The sequence below is a fragment of the Corvus cornix genome, chromosome 4A, assembly GCF_000738735.6.
Source record: "Corvus cornix cornix isolate S_Up_H32 chromosome 4A, ASM73873v5, whole genome shotgun sequence".
Taxonomy (NCBI): domain Eukaryota; kingdom Metazoa; phylum Chordata; class Aves; order Passeriformes; family Corvidae; genus Corvus; species Corvus cornix.
In genome coordinates this window covers 10,794,218-10,809,831 of record NC_047058.1, presented here as the reverse complement: position 1 = coordinate 10,809,831, position 15,614 = coordinate 10,794,218, and the positions used below count along the sequence as shown (strand labels likewise).

Here is a 15,614-nt window from a genome sequence, read left to right as displayed (position 1 = left end):
CTTATTTACAATGAGTTTAAATAACTGTATATAGATAAGCTTTGAGTGAAACACAAAGCAATGTGTTGTGAGGTGAACTGAGGATACAGTTACAAAGACCTTTGTAGCCTATTAATGCAGTAAAAAATTGTAACCTTTGTTAATTTTGAATTGCACTAGATTCCTTTTGCAAGTTGAGCCAGGCTAGCAGAAGCAGCTTGCTGAACCTTCCAGGCTGAAGTTAACCAGCTGAATCGGCTTCTGCAGCAGTGGCCCTGTTGGTGCTTGATAGATGTTCTGCTCAGAACTGCAAAGATGGTTAAAAGAATGCAGGGCTCCTAACAATAGACACCAGAGTGGAGTTAAAACTGCTAAATAGTTCTGTGGAATCAGGACATAACCCCCAGTTTAGTGGAGAGGTAGGAGTATTTCTGGAAATGCACATGCTTGCTAAGTGCCTAAATAAGCTTTAGAGAGACTGATTTGAGAACTGTGGCCTTGTGGTATGCTCATTTTCAGGCATTACATTACCTGTTTCTGTGTTGTTATTTTGTCTTTCCCTATAGAAGTTTGGCTTTTCTTTGAAAAATAATTGATTTGCTGTTTAACATCAGTTACGCGTGTTCTGTTGTCTTTCCTCCCAGCCAGCTCAGGACTATAGGAGAAGTGTCAGCATTCCTAAATAAAATGTTACCAAACATGAATGTATGAATAGATCTTTTTGTAGAAGTATTTGTTTTATTTGTGCATTAAGTTGAGAGGGACAAGAACTTGTAAGCTGCCTCCAGGGATAAAAGGCAGGAGTAGTCAATCAGCTAATTCTACACTGAGGTATATCCTTTAACTAATACAGTGTGATTTAGACAGCATAGAAAATCATTTGGTGAGCAACAAATAGACTTCTATTATGCTATCTGACAATTACATGCAGCCTCCTTAAATGGCACCTTGTAATTCTAAGGGTTACCAAGAAAAAATGGATGCTAACTCACCTACAGCTAAGGTTATCATTCTTCCTTTTAAAAAAAATTCTTTCCCTTTTTTAAAGCAATAATTCTCTCTTTAAATAGATAATTAAAAGATAATTTGAAATTAATGTCTATTTAAAAATTTGTTTCTTTTCTAAAGCAAAACTTCAAAAGGACAATATATGTTTTGAAGCTGTAATTTGTCTTAAAGAGCTTTTCTCTAAGAAATTTGTCAACTAAAGTTTGTGAAGCAGAATGTAAGTGAAGTTGAAGGAAACAGTCTCTGATTTCCTGTGAGCTTTCTAACTTGGCCAACAGGGAACTAATAAGGTTGCTGAGAAAAATCTGTCTTACTGTAATCTGTGTTTGAATTGTACATTGGTTTATAGGTCAGACTGCTCTGATGAAAGAATTGGAAGGGATTGTACTTGGATTTTATTTTTTTAAATGTTGTCAACGGTATTTCTTGACCAGGACTAAGCACACATGCTTGCTGCTTGTCAACTTATTAACAGTGGCTAAAACTAAACTCCACTAAAATGAAGTGGAAATCTCTTCTTGACTGAGGAAGTGATCATATTCCTAATTCCCATAACAAATTTGAGTGTAGGCATGGCCATTCAGGAAGAGACAAATGAAAGCATTACTGGTTTCACCAACAGCCATTCATTTTATTGGTTGATAGCCTGGTTCTTTATAAAGATTTCTCTCTGAAATCCAAAATGACTGGCAGGAAACTGTAGGAACAAACAACTCTGCTACCCTGTGCAGTCTATAGAGAAAGAAGAATCTCTTTAAATCGAAATATCAGTTCAGTTTTATTCACCAGAATTCATCTCTACAGAGATTTTTGTAGGGGAAGGTCCTGAACAGCCAGCTTTGAGCAAGCTGTCTTCTACTTCCCTGCTCCTGTAGAGCACAGCCATTTAGACAGATCCAAGCACTGCTGTGGTGCCCACTACACCTCCTCCCCAGGACAGCAGGGAATTAGGCGAAAAGTAAACTACTCTACAGAGTGTCCAAGTCTGCTTTTAAATCCCCGATGCCATTATATGGCCAAAATTAAATAATTTTTAGCTTATTTCAGTGTTATGGCCGTGCATGGTGCTCTGTCCTCCAGCTGATGTTGAACCCTGCCTAAGGCTTTATGCCTCACTCTTACAGACATCACAATCTGTTCACTGGCTACAGTGTTACACAAAGTCTAGTTGCAAAGCTTTCTGTCAGCAAAAATACATTTTAGTGTTTGTTTGTGAAAGTACTACGTTAGAATTATTTTGATGAATTTGAGGTAGATGTACGTATAGAGTCACAGTTAAATTCTGTATATTTTTCATATTATGGAGGCATTTAGCAGCTTTTTCTCCCCATCCACAGGTTATTATATAACCATAGATAAATGATTTTTTTCAATACTCCCTATAATTATATAACAGTCACTGTAAATATATGTAAAGATGCTCATATCAACCAATTTAATGTCAAGGTGAACTCTATAATAAATCATATGGAATGCAGTTCTATTGAATAAAAGAGACCTTCATTTTTCTGTTTAAGCTGGAAGCATATTCTTCAGAATATTACGAACATGGACACTAGTCTGTATTTCTCTTGAAGTTCCCTAATTAGTATCTTTCTGAAGGGTTTGTCTTAAAAATGAAGTAAATAGATGTGGGTAGAATCAAGTCCCAAATGATCAAGAAGAGCTTCAAGCTTCTACATCTGTACATGGTATTGATCATAAAAACGGATATAGGATTTTCAGTTATGCTCTGCAAAATCGTTTCAGGAGACATTCTGGATGTCTGATTTTGACAGGATGATCTGGAGTGCAGATAGTTAGGTGTCCTGAGAAAAGCTTTTACATACCCAGGTGGGAGAAACTGGAGTATGGTTCATCCTTAAAGTGAGAAAGTTCAGGTACTTCCACCTCGAAGTAAACGTAGAGTAAGTTTGCAGTGCTGCCAACAAAGCAATAGGTCTGTCTCAGTCCAGATAGCTACAAGACATACTTGGGATCTTGCCCCCAGTAATTTTAGGGCTCATCAGGGTTGAAGTTTGGGTCCTGATGTAACTGGCAAGTTTAACCATGTCTTAGGGTTAATCATATTATCATATTTCTGTAGAGCCACAGAATAACTTACGTTTGCAAAAATATGAATCAACAAAGTGATGTCTCTCATGGCTGGGCTTTAAGTTGAAGAGGATTCTGTACTTTGGTGAACTGGTGGGACTCCTGTCACTGTCCCCATCCCAGAGAAGGCAGCTACTACAGGGGAAGAGTCTTCCCCTGAGCCGTTACAGGGCAGCAAGCTCAAATACTGCAGGGCTTTATATTATTTGGGTCTGTAACAGGGCATTGCCTCAAGCAGTCTTTTTTTCCTGAAAATTTTGCAAAATAACAGGAACACAGATGAAGCAGGTAAGAGGCAGGCAGGGTGGTGACAAAGTGATTTAATACGTCTATATTCATGATATTTCCACTGACCTATTGGGCTGAATACACAGTGTATTTCAGTATGATTTATAGTTGCTAATTCCATTACCCACAGATCCCTTTCAGAAAGCCCTCACTGCTAATGAATTTAATAACACAAGGGCCAAAACTTGAATATTTATCACTGCCGAAAACCATCAATAACTGCAGAAACATTAATTTTTACAGCCATGACTGCTTGCAACCTATTTTACCAATCATAAACTGCTCTTTAATCAAAATCTGTCTGATGACCTCTAAGGTCATCAAAAATTTGCTGCTAGGCTACTTGTAAGTGCCTGGCTTTTGCAAACCTAGGTGATAGGCTTACTCTGTAAGCTATAATCTCTCCCGCTTTGTTGGGAGTTTTAGAATAGTGATTGTACTATCCCCTGTGAGTTCCCACTGATAGAAGTTACAACTCGTGATATTGACTGAACCCACCACTTTTAAGTAACGGCAGGAATTACACATTCTCCTGAAAGTATCACCTTTAAGCTGGCTGGGAGCTGTCAATCTTCTCTCTGTCGTTTGAATGCTGTGTGATGTTAATTGTACCAGCAGCTGCTTGATCTGCTAAACAAACCACTGGAAGCCTGAGCTGGTTGTTTAGGCTGTTCACTCAGACTCCATCAGAACTTCTTCTCCCTTCGCATTTTGTCCTTGACCTCTCTGATTCAGCCACCAAGGGGCCTGTCTTGAGTTGGCTCAGACTGTAGTGATTTAAGAGAGTCCTGTCTCAGCTGGATGGGTATTAGAATCTGACGGATGTACCACCTGCAACAAAGGAGAGGGAAGGGAGTGAGTAGAAGTTTCATTACAAATTTTTCATATTAATTGACATAAATGTGAGCTTTTCACATAAATGGAATGTTTTTCATATAAATATTATACATAGAGCACATTAGTATTTTAACAGGTGTGTGAAGAAGTACCATAGAACAAAGCTATAATTCAGGCAGTTCAGTAGAATAAAAGCACCTCAGGAGCTGTTGCTCTTCATTCCCCTCTGGCAATGTTAATTTTATATGAACACACATAGGCATGTTTATATTGTCCGGTGCGTCTGCATGATAACATTTAAACCTTGCATCTCACCCACAGTACACAGAAACTTTTTTCAGGTTACAAACTACAACACAGAGAGGGACATTTTATAGTGCAGTGTTTATGACCAAAATTATTCTACTTCAGCAGTCAGGCTCCCAAGTTAAAACACTGAGTGATGGAGTTAATTAAGGAGGAGTAGTGCTGTTGTAGCTCTAACGCTCTACAGATATAAGTGTCTCTAAAGTGAGGCAAAGTTTGTCAGGAAAGGTAATGTCTTTCATTGCACCAGCTGATACAGCTGCAGAAAAAAAAGAGCTAGCTTTGGGCCCAGAAGCCCTTCTTTTGGTTTGAGTATATTAACATTTCTATCATCAGAAAAAGCAGAAACACTCCCCCACGCGCACCTTAAAAAAAGAGTGTATCAGTCTTATTTTGAGAATTGTGCGAAGTAAAACTGACAAGTTAAGTATACAGTACAAAGACGACAGATTCCAGAATTTTTTGAGTCCCGAAAGACAGAATGCATCCTATCCAGAAAGCTGGAAAAGGTGGTCCTGTGATAGTTCCTAGAGAGAAATCACTGCCTTTCCTTCTCCAGTGAGTTCTAACCTCCGTTCTTTTGCCTGATAAAATTCTCCCACATCTTTCTGCAGCTGAGTCAAGAATAGTTGTCTGCAGAGACCCTTCGAGATGCTTAAAATTTATTTTCAAAAACGCTGAGATCTCTAGTATTTTTTTCACTTTTGTCATGCCACTAATGGAAGTTTTACCAGAAGTGGAGCCCAGCAGTGTTACCATCCTGATGTGCAACGATAATGGAAAATTACTGGCAAATGCAGAAGTCTTGATGATGAAAATTCCTTATGCTCGCTGTTGCTAAGGTTTTTAAGGCATTTATACTCAATTTCATATGCAGGTAATACAGTCCACTTATACTATTTGACTTGTGAAGATTTTCTAGTAGACAAGTAATACAGGATTTTTTTGTTAGAAGTTAATCAAAAGTGTAAATTAAAATATGGGAAAATCCCAGGCTCATGTTAGACTATCTAAATAAATGTGGAATCCATAAGGAACTTTAGCCAAGTTTAGTGCTATATCACAAGAGACTGTTTTAAGCAGAATTAAAGAAGTATAAAACATTCACTTCTGTAAAAACAAGAGTGTTTTAAAGAAAGACCTGCTGGTGATGGTCCCATCATTCCTTTTTCCTCTGGTGTTCCAAACTGGGTAATTACATTTTTGAAAAGTTTCCTAGAATGAGGTCCAGTATGAGTGTTTATAAAATATAGTTACTTAGGTCTTATAGGACAATTTTAGCATTTAATTTAGCATTTAAAAACATTAAAAGGGACAAGAAAAGGAAGTGCTGCCATCATAAAAAGTCCTTACTGCTTCTATGCAGAGTAGAGGGACCTGACAGAACTTCCCAGTGCATAAAGGGGTTATAAGAGCACGAGAGGAACTTTTGACAAGGGCATGCAGTGATAAAAGGAATGGATTTAAACTGACAGAGAGCAGACTTACCTCAGATATTGGGAAGAAGTTCTTCCCTGTGAGGGTAGTGAGGCCCTGGCGCAGGTTGCCCAGAGAAGCTGTGGATTCCCCATCCCTGAAAGTGTCCAAGGCCAGGTTGGATGGAGCTTGGAGCAACCTGGTCTAGTGGAAGGTGTCCCTGCCCACAACAGGGGGCTTGAAACTAGATGTTTAAGGTCCCTTCCAACCCAAACCATTCTGTAATTCTAAACATGCTTAAAAAATAATCGCAGAGTGGTTTGTAACTGAGCAGTAGTATACCCATAGAACTTTTAAATAAACTAAATTAAACTCCCTGAACATATGTTGCTACTATTTCATTCATTAAATAATGGATTACCAGCTAATTCACACTCTACTGAGACACATCCAGTAAATTAAAAAAAAAAATAAATCCAAACATACCAAGAAATAATAAATTCAGGAGCTGAAAGAAATTAAGGTATTTCAAAAGCACTACAGGTTAGATGCAAACCTTTTATGGTTCATTACATTTTAGTATATTCTCTCTGATATACTTCACCTAATAACAATACAGGCTATTGTAGCCTTGTCAGTAAATGATAAAACAGTTCAATTACCCTGTCTTTTATATGGATCCAAAAAGTATAGTAAAGTATATTTCAGAACTGTTAGGAAAATACTTCTGCCAAGGCTTGGCTAGTTTCCAAAACTAACTGTAAATTATGTGTTAACTAGTTGATTAAGCTGTTTATTTAATTTTTGCCAGTCTGTAAAGCAGTTTGGCTACATGTTTATGATTACAAAGGCATTTTACCCTGACTCTTAAGAAAAATGAGTTTATGTTAATGCTTCTGTTGTCCATCCTTCTGGTCTGTCCATCCAATACCTTTTGAACAGAATGGCAGCGCTCAACCACCATGGCAGAGCCAGGGAATTTCCTGAGTTAACTGACTTTCTGAAAAGCAGAAGCCTATTAAAAAAGCAGGATCTGAATTATTTCATGTCCTGAAAGGAAAAGCAGTAGTGGTAGAACTCATGAGCTGAAGAGGAGCTGTTGACGTCTGTGCTCTGTAACTGGAGTACCAAGCTTCATTACACAATTGCCATGGAGCAGCACATGTTCAGTGCTGTTTGTGGGCCGTCCAAAAGAGCAAGCCAGAACAAAAGAAGAAGAACGTTCAGGAGAGAAAAAGAACTTCTTCCTTCAAATTTCAAAGGAAAGAGAGAAAGTAGAACTCCTTCAAGCTAGCAGAACTTCAAGGCAAGATTTTCTTGTTTCCAGCTGCCTTCCCTACTGCAGTTTCTCTTGGTGTGAGTGCATGGAGTTTGGGAAGTGTCTCAAAGCAGACGAGCTAATCAAATTAGCACTTATAGTGTTATTCTTGTTGCTGAATAATGAAAGCAAAACCCCTAAAAATAAAAAAAAAGCACATGTAGAAAGAAGTTTGAGTAGAGTTTTTGAAGTGGGTGGGGAATGTGCAAGTTGGAACGTTGACTGTCTTTGGGAAACATCACAGTTCTCAATGTGCTCTGCTGAAAGGAGAGGACTACTTTAAAAAAAATACTTCTCAGAGGAAAGAATTTAGAAATTTTCTAAACAGCCTCTTTTGTATGTAAAATTATGAGCTAAATGCAGATGAGAAGGCCAATAATGAAGACCAAGAGAATCATTTCTGGCTTGGTTACTCCTCAGGTGGAAATCTGATTTGAAGCAAATTATTGCAAGTGTAAAGTTTGAGCTGAAATAATGTTATATAGCTACATTTTTAGATGAATGGAAATTTCTGTCACATCAATCAAGCCAATGAAAACAAATAACACTGTATTTGCATAACATGCATAAATGTTTTTTATGTACAAGAATTAGAAAATGTGAACATTATTAGCAGCCATTAAAAACAAAAGCAGGAGTTGTTACAGATAGCATTAGGTAAGCCAATTCCTGTATCAGTCTTGTACATTTTGGAAGCTTGTTGGCTTTAGACAAATTATCTTGTGTAATATGCCCTTTTAGGTATTTAAATGATTTTGCAGTAAGTTATTTTACATAGTCTGCTGTTTATTTAGAGTCCTGAAGAATCCTAAGTGTGCATATTTAGATTTAATGCTGTTTTATATCCCAAGCAACATTTTTTGTGTTATAAAAATAATGAGATATAGACTTAGTTTCAAGCAAAATAAAAACAATTTTGCCAAAGTAGAAAGTCTGTAAAAACTAATTGGAAACTCGGGTTGATTTCAGCATAATTAGTTTGCAGTGCTTCACTGAAATGAGGGTCTGATGAAGAAGACTTTAAATCGCCGAAACAATCAGGCTCCAATGTGAGGTTTTCTGTGATGCCAGTAGCTAGATGAAAGGGTGACAAGTGTGATAATTAAAAAAGAATCCCCCCAGGAAATCTGATGTGTTGATGTATTGTGATAAATTGCACTGGGAGATATAAGGTACCCTACCAGCCAGAGAGACTTTATGGTTCACAAAGCAGAACCAGTCTATTGCATGGAACAAACTAAACTGTCAGACAATTGTGTGCTATTGACAGGATAGGGACAGGATAGATAAAAGGGGAAGAAGGGAACTAAAAGATGGGTTGCCATATAGACTATACAGGTTTTTTTCCCAAATGCCTAGGGAAGCAGTCACCTTGGCTGCTCAGCATTTACTGCATAGCTCTTGATGTACCTTGTAGAGTCTAACTGTGTATCCTGGCAAAAATCAGCATTTTTCTAACAGGACAGTGCCTTAACCATTGAAATGGCTTGTCATGCAAATTATAGGTTGTATAATAATCCTGAACATTTTCTGTAGAGTGGATTTAAGATTGATACCTTAAGTAAGGAAATGTCATTGATCAAATACATAAGGATGCTGGACATCAAATATTACGTGCAAAATTTGAATAGCTTTCAATTCTAAAATAGCAGGTACAGGATTTACCTAGATTAATTATTATATGAAAGTGCCTTAGCAGATTATTTTGGAGCCCTGGACTGTTGACTCCAGTGATTTAATTTACTGAGGTCTCCAGTTCTCTAATATGCTTAGAAATGCTTTTCTTGTACATGCAAACGAATATTGCAGCATAAACCTTAGTGCAACTGTAAGAATGCTGCCTTGATAAAAGATCAGTGAAATTAAAAGGATTAAGCCTGGGCTAAATCCGTGACAACTTTGCTTACCACAGCATTGAAAAGCTTATGTGGAGCACTGAACACCTTGTTTCTCCAGTTGGGGTAAATTGGGACTGTCATGGAGAAAAAGGTGGTTTTTTCCACAAGCCATTTCAGGAAAGGAGGGAATGCACTTTCATCTTTCTCCTTGAAGACACATCATGTCATAATGTAAAGAAAGCATGTGTTGTAAATGGATGGCAACAGGTCCTTGCAGGGAATTTTTGCAGGTTCATCAGAGCTTTGCTGCAGCTGGATTTGTGCAAATTTAACTGGACATCTGCTAAGGTAAAAGGTAGAGTGAGGGTGAGTACAGAAATGGGATAAAGCTGCGTTAGACACTGAGATGAAGTAGCTGGAGGAGTATCAGGTTAACAAGTTCACAGATCACTCAATCCAGCAGCAATTTTTACCACTGTCTTCTTTACAAAGCATTTGCTATTGTCCATAGCTGTGTATCTGGCTGTACTGAGAGTCTTTGGAGACTTTGAGGAAGTAGAGAAAACAAGGTTTTATTGTTCCTTCAAAGTACCATTGCACCATGTTTGTGTCTTCATTGTCCTTTGCAGGATTGAAGCTCAGTGGCTCAGGCTGAGCCACCTTGAGCCATGCAGCAGCATTTGTTAGCACAGGACAGGACCTTGTGCAGGTACAGCATCCCTTTGGGGTACCGGGGGACAGCCTGAGGGTCCCATAAGGCAGTGGCAGCACAGGGAGCAGGGCCTTGGGTACCCATCACAGGCTTCTTTGACTCTGTCCCCTTCTCAGACTGGTCCAGTGGCTATGAGCTCCCAGGCAGCTCACCTGCTTGTAGTTGCCATAAAACCTTTTTTCTGGGTGTCTGGATCATTAGTGTTTCAGAGACTTTTTCTCAGCTCTCATTTAACAAATGCAGTAACAGACTCCAGAAATATGTTAGCATTGTTTTATGAAAGATGTTTGTTAGGTGGTAGGACTTAGTCATTTTCTCTCTCAAGTTGAAGTGCAAGACTAATTTTTATACTGTCTATTTCTCATTGATGTTTTAAATGAGAATTATACCTTGTGAAATCAGTTGGTATGTGTGCTGCGATTCAATGTCAATTTATCTGTTCTTTACCTTCATCCCCAAAAAATCCTGACAAATTAAGTGAATGTCATACCACCTTCTTTTTTTCTTTTTGTTTTTTTTGGCTTTTATTTGTTTTGCTGTTGTTGTTGAATTACTGTGCTGTAGGGTGTGTCTGTATCTGATACTCTCTGCTTCAGTAGACTGTTACATTTTAAATTACTTAAAATATTGCAGCCACATTTACAGGAAACAGGGTTAAGAACATGATAAAGCACAATGCTTTATTCCCAATAATAACTGTATCACAGAATCACAGAATGGTTTGGCTTGGAAGGGACCTTAAAGATCCTCTAGTTTCAAGCCCCCTGCCATGGGCAGGGACACCTTCCACTAGACCAGGTTGCTCCAAGCCCTGTCCAACCTGGCCTTGAACACTTCCAGGCATGGGTGAGCCACAGCTTCTCTGGGCAACGTGTTCCAGTGCCTCACCACCCTCACAACAAAGATTTGCTTCCTAATATCTCTTGTAAATCTGTCCTCCTGCAGTTTAAGAGTTTAGTCTCCTGTTACAGTGCAGATACTGCAACACACGTATCAGACAACGAGGCCTGTGGAAAGAAATATTTATGGACCAGTTCTTGATAGATGTTTCAGAGATGTTTATTTCCCCGACCACATGGCCGGGGCTCTGCCGAGGAACTCCGCAATCACCGGACCAAGGGTCCTTCTGCCCGCGCAGGGAACACAAACCAACCAATGGGAACGAGGCTGAGCAGGGGCAGGGAAACCCCGTGTCTGTGCCCTCAGGGCCCCTCTCCCAGGGCTGCATGGCAGGGGGAAGGGACCCCAACATTTCACCCGTTTAACAAAAAGGGATTTAAAACTTAACATTGAAAACAACTGGATAAAAATGAGATAACAAGGACAGTTTCAAAACAAAACAAGCCACCCTCCTGAGTCTTTAAATGTCCAAAGAGATTCTCTGGAACATCTTAAGGCTGACAGAAGGGAGACATGACTCTCTGAGCATGCTTTGTGGGGAAACTGAGGCAGGAGAAGGTTTGATTTCTTCTCTCCCCCTCTTCATCCCCCACTCGGCATTGGAAGGGGATTTTTGGGGAAACAATTGGCAAAGGCATGGTTTTGTGAGGGAAACCATGGGTGAAAAAACAGATTGGGAATGCACTGGCGGTAATAGGATATAGGGTAAAAGGGAAAGGTGGGATTAGGAAAGGGAGACTCTAGGGGGGGGCTTATAATGGAGATATTGTCTCACATGACTACAATTTTCAGCATATATAACTGCCTTTTACAGAAACGCCATCAGGCCCAGTGACCTCTGCTGCTTGTAACCCTTTTCTACCTTGCACAATTTTGAATTCCACCACCTCTCCATCTCCCAAGCTTGGGATGCATTTTTCAGGGTTATTCTTTTTAATAGCAGTTCTATGCACGAATATGTCTTCTTGGTTGTCACATCTTGTTATAAAACCATAATTTTGTTTAACATTATACCATTTTACTATTCCTAAAACCTTAGCTACGGTGATTTTTTCCTTTTTCCGAGTTGCTGCTGTTTTCTGTCTCGCTGCGTTCTTGCTTTCTCTTTTGCTCGCTCCTGTGTTGGAATTGTCGGAGCTGCTCGTGCCTGCGCGCTCTTCCCAGGGTTGTGTTCGGGGCTGCGCGGGCCGGGCCGGGCTGCGCCGCTCAGCTCCCTGCACGCTGTCTCCTCTGCTCTCAGCTGCACTGCCGCTGCCAGGTGCTGCACCCATGTCTCGGCCGGGCCCCCGAGCAATGACTCCCCCGCGCCCTGCTCCAGTGCGCGTTTCGGCTCCGCTCTGCCACCACCGCTGCCAGCCGCCACCCGCGCATTGCCCCTCTCGGTCGGGCGTTCATGGGGCTCGCTCCACCACGCGCTGTGCGGGGCCGGGCGGGCAAGGCCAGGTCGCACCTCTCCCGCCACGCCTCGCTCTGCTGCCAGCGCTGCAGCTTGTGCCGCTCCGCCCGCACGCGGGAACTGCCTCGCTGCTGCTTGCAGAGCGCTCGGTCCATGTGGCTGAGGCCGCACGGTCCCTGAGGCACGCTTCCCTTCACCAGTTCACAGCTGACATTACTCAACAGTCTCGGTAATTAAATAATATTCATGAAAATATTCTTCTATTGGCATATATTTTGACTCAGAAATTAACTGTCCAAAAGTCTTTGGTAAGAATTAAATCCCAAGAAACATAGAAAAAGTTCTTAAACAACCATGCCAGGAAGTGTTTCAGTTCCTTTTGAGCTTGAATTAAGCTAAAATTTACAAATCGTTCAAGAATCTTTCCAAGCTTAAGATAAATGTCCATATGCAGCTCTGAGAGCCAAGAGTGTTTCCACAGTGCCTCCATAATTTAGAGAGAATATCCAAACCAAGGCGAGAAGAGGGAGATCTACAGTGGTTTTTTACTCACTAATTTTCTGTCCTTAGGGATCAGTGTCTTGCCAGCATTTCCCCACCATTTGTTACAGTGTGGATACTGCAACACGCGTATCGGACAACAAGGCCCGTGAAAAGAAATATATATGGACAGATTCTTGATAGATGTTTCAGAGATGTTTATTTCTCCAGCCGCATGGCCGGGGCTCTGCCAAGGAACTCCTCAATCACGGGACCCGAGGGACCTTGCCCGCGCAGGGAAAGACAAACCAACCAACGGGGAACGAGGCTGCCCAGGGGCAGGGAAACCCCGTGCCTCCCCTCAGGGCCCCTCTCCCAGGGCTGCATGGCAGGGGGAGGGCCCCAACAGTCTCCTCTTTCCTTTTTTAATTGAGATGAACGTAAATGAACCACTAACTGCAAAACATCATTTAAAGACCATCTTGATCTTCCTAAAATAATAATCCTCCGTGTGTTTCACTGTCTTTTCCTTCTTGTTTCAGATATGCCTGGTAGCCCACATAACCAGTTCACCTTCAGACCGCTGCCACCGCCGCCTCCCCCACCGCACGCCTGCACCTGCGCCAGGAAACCGCCTCCCTCAGCCGACTCCCTGCAGAGGAGATCGATGACCACCCGCAGCCAGCCCAGCCCTGCTGCCCCCACGCCCCCCACCAGTACACAAGATTCGGTGCATCTTCATAACAGCTGGGTCTTGAACAGCAACATACCACTGGAAACCAGGTGTGGACCAAGGCTGTGCACAGCGGATCTCAGATGTAGAGAGAAAAAGAAATAAGACAGGGAGGAGGCCTGGCAATTACAGGAGCTGGTGATGGGCAATTACAAGTCTGTCGTTCAGGACATGCCAATGTGTTTTGCTTTGAGGCCATCCCAAGTAGCCACGTGAGGCCTTATTGCCTTGATTCATCTAGATCATTAATACTCAAAAAAGCACATTTTTCAAAGTTTTGAAAGGTAGTCATTTCTTTAAGGTGTGTGGGTTACAGTGGTGTTTTATGGTTGTGTGCAGTCAGGATTTGTGCTTGTGTATTTGTCCTGCCCTCTCACATTCTCCCAGGACCATTTTGTAACCAGCAAATAGAAGTTTGGTTTAATCAGTGTACTTCGGCACTTCTGGAGTCGCAGAGAGTCAGGAGTGGCTGGGGTTTGAAGGGACCTTTGGGGATCATCTAGTCAGGCTGCAGCTTTCCTGTGGATAAGAAAAGACCAGAAATAATATTAAAATAATATTTTCCTCAATACATATTTAAGTACTTTATTGCATATACAGCCAAAGAATATAATTTGATAATCATTTGGCAATGGAGAAATGATACTGAGCCAGGTGCTGGGCATGGCAAGACTTACCTCTGGGAGCTGAGGAAGGGAGGGTTCAACTTCAGGATCATTCACGATTTACACAAATAATCTACTCCGAAGAACAATTGATAGCAAACACGTTCTGTATTCAGGCAACTTTAATTTCAGTACCCAAAGCTCTGCACAATTTCGTCTGACTTTTTGGCTGTAATAAGCTTTTTTTTTCATTTGTTCCTGATAAGTATTAGCGAATTTGATGACTTGCAACTACAGCTGTGTTTGCTAATTTGATTTTTAAAACAAGATCTTGATTTTCTTCAGTCTTCTTCATTGTGAACTAAGCACCAAGATGTTTTAACTAGGGTTTCCTTTGAGTTTTGCCATTTTAAAGCACAAAAAGTGAAAGAGTTTGTGCAAGTTGTGTTTGGTGAAACAGATAAATTTCTGACATCCACCTAATTGGATCCAGAAAATATAAAGTATTATGCACAGAAATATTTGGGGCTTTTTAACATATATGTCCAAGGCCCAGTTATCACAATTAATCACTGAAATCTAGTTTTTGTTCTTTTATAAGAAGATTGGTTTTATTTTATTACAAAAATAAATCTTAATATACATCTTTAAACACTTGACTGCTGTTCATCAGAAGTGTCAAGTTTTGGTTCTGCTATTAAGTTGGGATTGAAGAATATGCCAATTCATTCTGAAATAAAACTTTCCTTATTTGTCTTAAGGAAAAATATCAAAAAGAATCAAGGAGGATGAAAACTTTTCTGTAAAAGTGAACATAAGCAACATTTTTTCAGCTGGTCCTTCTGGAGCTAGAAGCTTCTGCTTACACAGCCTTTATAAAGATAAATCTTTTTTGTTTCTGGTGTATCAATATCTATGTGTACTTTTTGCTGCAAGAAAGGTGATCTCTGGGTGTTCTGTCCCATTAACTTTTAGTTCTCATCAGTTAACAGTCAGGTAGATCTTTTTAAGCCTCTCTGCATCCCTGTTCACTACATTTCCATCAGACTTCATTGGGGCAAAATACAGTTTATTTTTCTTTTGAGTTCAGTTTAATTTTTCTGGTTTCTTCTTATATTTTGCAGATTTGAAGCTTCTCGTAAAGGACAAATAAAGAAATATATAGCTCTGTCTATAATTATATAAAGGGCTGTGCAGTGAATTAGGAATTCAGACTGGGAAACATGCTATGGGCTACACGTTAGTCATTCACAAAGTCTGGGAATTTTCCACATTCCAACCCTTCAGTGGTTGTTTCAGCTGATTTCATGCCCCCACTGGTTGCTCCCAGCAGCCTGTCACAAAGCTGGCTGAAAGGCTGGATAATCCAAAAGGAAAATCAGTGAGTCTGTTTGCCAGGATGTATCTGCAGTTTGTGTGCAGACAAGTGCTGTAGCAGGGGAACACTGTAATAAAAACATTTGTGCTTACCACTTCCCAGAAGTCTATAGTGCACAGTACAGCCTTACAGAAAATGAAGGGCTTGCAGCTTGTTTTTCCTTCCTTTACCAGGGAATGATTCTGCTAGAATTGAACTGGCTTTGGCCTAACATCTGGATTCCCTTGCTTTCCTTCTCCATTAATCTTTAGCTGCCCATTAAAAATAATCCTACAAAATAAAGGGAAACATATCAAAGATATGTTTCTGTGCCAAATCTTTAATAA

At 40.4% G+C, this 15,614-nt stretch overlaps 1 protein-coding gene across 6 annotated transcripts in view; it reads left to right on the top strand.

Annotated features, from left to right (window-relative positions):
- Nucleotides 1–15,614, top strand: part of TENM1 (teneurin transmembrane protein 1) — a 761,089-nt gene that overhangs the window by 591,042 nt on the left and 154,433 nt on the right. For all 6 annotated transcript variants that reach the window (XM_010407691.4, XM_019290822.3, XM_039571802.1 and 3 more), the window contains one exon: nucleotides 13,115–13,355. In XM_010407691.4, coding sequence (XP_010405993.3) covers nucleotides 13,115–13,355 — 241 coding nt within the window. The remainder of the gene's footprint in view (nucleotides 1–13,114; nucleotides 13,356–15,614) is intronic.